The sequence below is a fragment of the Brachyhypopomus gauderio genome, chromosome 14, assembly GCF_052324685.1.
Source record: "Brachyhypopomus gauderio isolate BG-103 chromosome 14, BGAUD_0.2, whole genome shotgun sequence".
Classification (NCBI taxonomy): domain Eukaryota; kingdom Metazoa; phylum Chordata; class Actinopteri; order Gymnotiformes; family Hypopomidae; genus Brachyhypopomus; species Brachyhypopomus gauderio.
Window position 1 is genome coordinate 17,264,898 of NC_135224.1, and position 6,113 is coordinate 17,271,010.

At 43.4% G+C, this 6,113-nt stretch overlaps 1 protein-coding gene and 1 long non-coding RNA gene across 2 annotated transcripts; both read right to left on the reverse strand.

The window, feature by feature from the left end:
- Window positions 1-554: 554 nt before the first annotated feature.
- LOC143474580 (MAM and LDL-receptor class A domain-containing protein 1-like) lies at window positions 555-3,970 on the reverse strand. The gene is made up of 12 exons (XM_076972088.1): window positions 3,920-3,970; window positions 3,642-3,829; window positions 3,400-3,565; window positions 2,609-2,830; window positions 2,223-2,401; window positions 1,768-1,996; window positions 1,528-1,687; window positions 1,286-1,400; window positions 1,076-1,193; window positions 861-954; window positions 706-775; window positions 555-569 (listed from the first exon to the last, which is right to left on the reverse strand). Exons 2-12 carry the CDS (start codon window positions 3,708-3,710, stop codon window positions 555-557), a joined length of 1,437 nt encoding a protein of 478 aa, XP_076828203.1. The 5' UTR covers window positions 3,711-3,829; window positions 3,920-3,970.
- A 64-nt stretch (window positions 3,971-4,034) lies between these two features.
- On the reverse strand, window positions 4,035-4,933 carry LOC143475693 (uncharacterized). Its single transcript, XR_013121088.1, has 3 exons — window positions 4,899-4,933; window positions 4,587-4,686; window positions 4,035-4,063 (listed from the first exon to the last, which is right to left on the reverse strand). It is a non-coding gene; the product is annotated as an uncharacterized LOC143475693 (long non-coding RNA).
- Window positions 4,934-6,113: the final 1,180 nt, after the last annotated feature.

Consider the following 6,113-nt stretch of genomic DNA (forward strand, 5'->3'; position numbering starts at 1 on the left):
GACAACACATATGAACTTAGGGAAACAAGTAGATTAAAAAAAATAAGAGCAAGGACTAATATAAAAAATAGATGTGTATCGGTTAGGGGGTTAACTTTATGGAATAGTTGCAGTAAGGAAATTAAAATGTGTAGTTCAGTAAGTAAATTAAAAAAAAACATACATAATATTATGCTATCATTACAAATATAGTTACCATCCCTTCCTAAACAAACATCATGAATGTTTCTAAGGTTAATGTTTAATCTGTTTTTTTTTATGTAATTTACAGTTAGATTTTTACATATTGATACCAAAGTTAAGCACTATTATGTACTATGTATAAGCATATTTGTGTTCTCATATGTGTAATATAGTGTAGTCCTCACTTGACAGAGGATGCACCAGACAAATTTAACATGGGATGTATAAGGTTTTGTTCACTTCTCATGTTTATGAGCAAGGAATCTGATAGGGGTGGTTGTTTGGAAACTAGCGTTATGGTGCAGGACCCTGGAGATGTGGGCTGAGCTGGTTCTTCTGCTGAAGCATTTGTCGAGGTGTTTCTACTTCTTTCAGGATTCTGAGTCCTGTAAAAAAACAGACTTGCTAGTCACATGCTGCACATTTCCACTTCAGCACTTTAAAAAAATGTCATTGAAACAAAGCAGAGTGCTGACGTGCCTTTGGACAGGAAAATTATCATAGGTAATAAAAAAGGCTTACCTGTAAATCACATTCATCAAATCCAAGATTGAAGTTTCCATCCAGCATGTCGTTTTCAACAAGAGACCCCCTGTTAATCATAAAAAGCTTTGTCATCAAGACCATTCTCATCAACAATATGAAGACAGTCATCATTTATCATCACTGCCACTAACCTGTTTGAGTGTCTCCTCCGTTTCACATAGAGGACAGTGCCAACTACAGCCATCACCAGCACCAGCACTGAAACTCCCACTCCTACTGCTACAGCTTACACAGTGAACAAGTGAGCAGACACAGCTTATTAACACCGATCAGCAAAAGGAAACAACTGCATAGATGTATCTGGAGTTCATTACATCTTTATGGCTGGTGTGAGAATATTCTGTACCATCATTCTGGTCTCCTGTAGTGGGGGGTTGTGGGTCACATGCCCCCTGGGTAATGAGAACGTCATCAATGGCTACATCTCCACTAGACTCCGCACCCTTCTGATACTCAAACACAAACTGTAATATAAAGTAAAGTCACATGCTAAATGTTATGTGTGTTATGGGTGTGATTATATTACTAATATCAATAATATCAGTAAGGTGGGTACCCAGAATTGCTCTTTCTGATCAGTGTGAACTTGGCCCCTCCACCACACATCCCCCTGATTTCCTGATTCTGTCCACATCAGAAGCCCAAGCTTTTCCCCAGTGCTATATATGGTCCTGAGTGAGAGAGAGAGAGAGAGAGAGAGAGAGAGAGAGAGAGGATCTCTGAATAGTATGTTTTAAGTTCTGTTTTGCATAAAATGACATTTATATATTTATTCACTCATTCATTTATTAATTTTACCTGTTATTGATGTATAATCTGAGTGTCCCTACCCGGTGGCCAAACATTTGGTACCAGAATGTGAAACACTGCCCCCTGCTGCCTGAGGGGAGTATTGTACTGAGCAGCAAGGCTCTGTCTCCCCACCGCCCCACTGAGCTGTCCACATACACGTAGTGACCTACAGACACACCGGCCACACATCATTATGGCACCACGATAGAAGCTACAGCCGTATTCACAGGTAAGGAAAAATCTTACCACTGGAGGAGGTGGTGTGGTCTGTACTGGGACCTGTACTGGGAGCACTGGAATTTCCTTTGTTTCGGAGCCAGTCTGTGTCATCCTCTTCAATCAGGTTACTCCAGCTGCACATGTCCACCTCGAAGTCACAGTGACTGGGACCAGTGCACGAGACAGGGGACACCAGCACGTCATCCACGGCGATGGAGCCCTGGTCTCCCTGGCCCACTATCCCCTCCACCACAATCTGTAAAGACATGCAGTGACCACGCAGCAGGGCATGAATCTGGCTCCACCCTGCTAATCTGTGCATGTAATTATCACCTGCTAATGAAATATGGGATTATTAGAAGCTAATATGCTAGCTATAATGATAAAATATTTAATATATGTGGATGTAATAATCATATGCTGATGTAATAACGTGTGAGTGGAACAGGACTGAGGACACTGGAGCTGAGGAAGAGACTCACTCTGTAGTCTCTCCCAGTCTGGGCCAGTGGGGCCTGGGCAGACCTCCACCACTGGCCCTGCTCTCCAGACTGGCTCAGCAGCAGATACAGAGCTCCATCTGACGTCTGCTGATACACATTCATGGTCCCGGTGCCCAGCCCACTCATGTAATACCACAGATGAACACACTGGTCACTTCCTGCCAAGTTCAAAGGAGGAACAGTTACCAAAGCAACAGTCCAATTGCTTAACCTATGACCTTCCCTAAGTGGAACCTGATTGTACAGTAATGAACACGGATTATATCAGACCATGAGGTCCAAGAGGCAGAAGGTCATCCTGACTGAATCAGACTGAATAAACTACAAGTACAGAGGAGCAGGCAGTGCTGTGACCCCTACGCTACCTGTGGTGAAGAGAGGAGAGATTATCCTGGCACTCTGGCCTGGCATGTGGGCGGAGCCTGAGCTCATGTAGATGTAATGTCCACTGCCTGTGTTGGTCGTGTGGTCAACACTCGGCTTGGAGCTTATGATGGCGTCATTTCCTGACACCCAAATCCAGCCAAACTCTTCATCATTCTCCTGTGTCCAGCCACACATGGCCCCCTCAAAGTCACAGAATTCCTCTAAAATGAAAACATTGTGGTTTAGGCAACAGATATTTCCATGTATAAGCAGTTGTATGTATTATATGCATACGCATAGAGTACAAACAAAACATATTTAACCCTCACTGACATTTCTATAATCACTCTGCACTAATCTCTCAGATGGACTCTTATTTGTCCCACATATGAATATGTAACAACTTGAGACCCAAGCTGTGTATAATAATAGTGCCTTTGACATACACCAGCTCCTCCATATCTGTCACATATCTGGTTGGCAGGCCTGAATCTGAACACAGCATCTAGACCAGGGGTACTCAAATAGAAATGTATATTGTTGACCAGGGGGGTGGCGAATGCATTTGGGTGTCTGCTATCCGTTTGTTGTTGCCATAGAGGCAATCCCCAGCATCATCTTGAGATCGCGGTGCGCAATTTCAAAATAAGAGCGGATAGCGCGATTGAAAAAAAAAAAATCATTAAAAAAAAACACTTTTCAAAACAGCCATCTATTTCTGGCCCGCGGGCCGCTATTTGAGTATGGGAGATCTAGACTGGTGATGTTACTTCTAGACCAAGACTCTTACCTGGGAGGATACAAGCTCCTTCAGTAAACGATAAATCATCTATTGCAATATCCCCGGCCTCTCCACCTACTGACGCCTCTATCAGTATCTGTTGGACTTCTTGTAGGGTCACATGGACCTGGACCATCTGCCACTCATTACCCTGAAAGCCTGCCCTCTGCCACACCTTAAAAGGAAAGATCATTTCTACACACTAGTGATTGGCTTGAAAACAAAAGTGACAACAATGGTTGCGTTCTTACCAATTCTGAATCCCTAGAGCCAATATTCTGTCGAAGCAGTTTTAGTGTTCCCACTGTTGCCCCAAACATGTGGTACCAGAATTGAAAGCAGTACCCATCTTCTCCAGCAGGGGGCAGGGGAGGGGACTTCAGTTGAGCTACATCCCCTTTCTTATTAGGACTTGAGCTTTCAACATACAGATAATAGCCTGCAAAGCAGCACAGTATTGAGACAACAAAGGACATGTAACTGATGGATCAGAACATCTGTGAGGCAGTTGGCATGAGTGCTGACCTACCTGAACCACTGGTGTGATCTCCTGCAGGACCGGTGTTAATAGTACTGGTGGGCCCAGTGTTCCTCAGCCAATCCGTGTCCCCAGTGCCACCCTGACTCCACCCACACAGGTCCTCCTCAAAAGAGCAGTCACCAGTCGAGAGAGCTACAACAGAAGAGCAGCCCTGTCATCTTACACCACTCACCTCGGCTCAAAGGCAGCACATCTTACTGTAACACACCCCAATTAATGAAACCACCATTTCCCCTCTCTCTTTCCATCCAATACAACAGCATTTTAAATAAACAGGCAACTGATTAAACCAATGTTGAAATGAAGACATGAAGCACGAAACAAGCTTCCTTTATGAAGGTGAAGCATTATCTGGGCTCTTCTCTATGGTATGGAAGTAATTGGGGGCTTGTTGGAGGTGGGAAATGAAGCCAGCAAGGGAGATTCAGAGGCCGACTTGATGATACACCATGGGGTTTGGAAGGTAGGACCCCAGTGCAAGTAGGTAATAAGGGATTCTCCGTGCACAACAGGATTAGAATCCAAATATCCACAATAATAAACCATCACTTTACTGCTGTACTGAAGAGGCTAGAGGAAACGCTGTGGAGAAGGTAACAGAGAACTTCTTGGAAACAGATAAATTCAAGAAAATGAAAGGCAGAGAGGGAATAACCTTCATACGATTTGGGCGGGCAAAGGAACAAAGAATGTCAGGGGAAGGACCCGCTCTGTCAAACGCGGTGGGAGCCTGACCTGAAACAATAACTCTTCAACTGAAAAGAGTAGATAGATAGATAGATAGATAGATAGATAGATAGATAGATAGATAGATAGATAGATAGATAGATAGATAGATAGATAGATAGATAGAGAGGTAAACTTGTCCTTTTAGGCTTCAGAATTTCTTTTCAAGGTAAAAGGTACAGAAAGAGAATTCTGTATGGTGGTAAATCTGCATCAAAATTAAAATTACAACTCATTTAACCTCTTTCTGCAGAAGCGGCCCATGTTTGAATTTGCATGAATTGTTTGGCTGAGCCAAGGAATCCATCAGAAGTTAGGGTTAGAATTAGGGAATTTTGTTTCTAGGACCTACGGTGGGGGAGATATGGACCAAATCGCAAAATGGTGTGCTATAGCCCTACCATCAGCCATCACCATAATAATAATAATAATAATAATAAGAAGAAGACGAAGAAAAATCTGATTACAATAGATTTCCCACACTACGTGTGTGAACCCTAACAATTGCATTTGAATTAGAATTTTGAGTTCAAAGTTGCTTGTTTGAGTGGAACATGTAAATACATGTTTAGGATTACATTGCCATTTTACGAATTACATTTTAATTTAAATTCTGAGACCGATTTACTACTGTTTATATCCATTACTTTAATTCTGGAGCTGAGCAGGTTTGGCTTGTTTGGCTTAATTGGCCCGTTGGCTCCCTCTGGTGGCCAGTGGTGGTCTGGTGCTGGACCCAACCCTTACAGTGGAGTCCCTAATGGCGCATTTCCACTAGGGCCTGCTTGGCGCGGTACGGTTCGATATGGGTCGATTCGCAACGGAACGGTACGGTCGCGTTGTGTTTCCATTACAATGGTGAACCACCCCAATGTGGGTGGAGTCGCTGTTGGCGCGCGGGTTGTAGTGTCGTGACATAATTTGTATGCGACCACAACACCGATGTCGATGCCCCTTAACACATAGCATTATTGTATCTTATTTATCTTTATCTTCATTATTGTATGTGGTTGCTCTAATTATTGATAATAATTTGGTATTACTCAAACAGGCTGAACACACCCTGCATAAAAAGCATCAGTCATACAATCAAATGAAAATGAAATCAAACTTTATTATGAAATATAGATATTTAAAGTACCTCAGCGTTTGACCAGGGAACACACTTCGCTCCTTGGGTTTTAAAAATGGCTGAGGAGTCCATAGCATAGCGGAGGAGTCGCTCTCCTGACGCAACCTGTGACGACACTCCCTGGCCAATCAGTGTCATGCTATTCCTCCACGTCACAGAACTGTACCGCTTTGGAACGGTTAGAACCTCGAGCGAGTCGGTACGAAAAAAGTACCCGAAGGGGCCGGCTCACAGGGAAGTGGTACTAATGGAAACACTCACAAACCGTCGCGAATCGAACCGTACCGCGCCAAGTAGGCCCTAGTGGAAATGCGCCATAAAAGA

Excerpts from the sequence above, each read along its gene's own strand:
- LOC143474580 (XM_076972088.1), bottom strand. The coding sequence starts at position 3,710 with ATGTTTGGGGCAACAGTGGGAACACTAAAACTGCTTCGACAGAATATT. Across the intron at positions 1,401-1,527 it reads AGATTATACATCAATAACAG|GACCATATATAGCACTGGGG; the intron begins GTAAAATTAATA and ends TCTCTCACTCAG. Across the intron at positions 1,194-1,285 it reads ATCAGAAAGAGCAATTCTGG|TTTGTGTTTGAGTATCAGAA; the intron begins GTACCCACCTTA and ends TTTATATTACAG.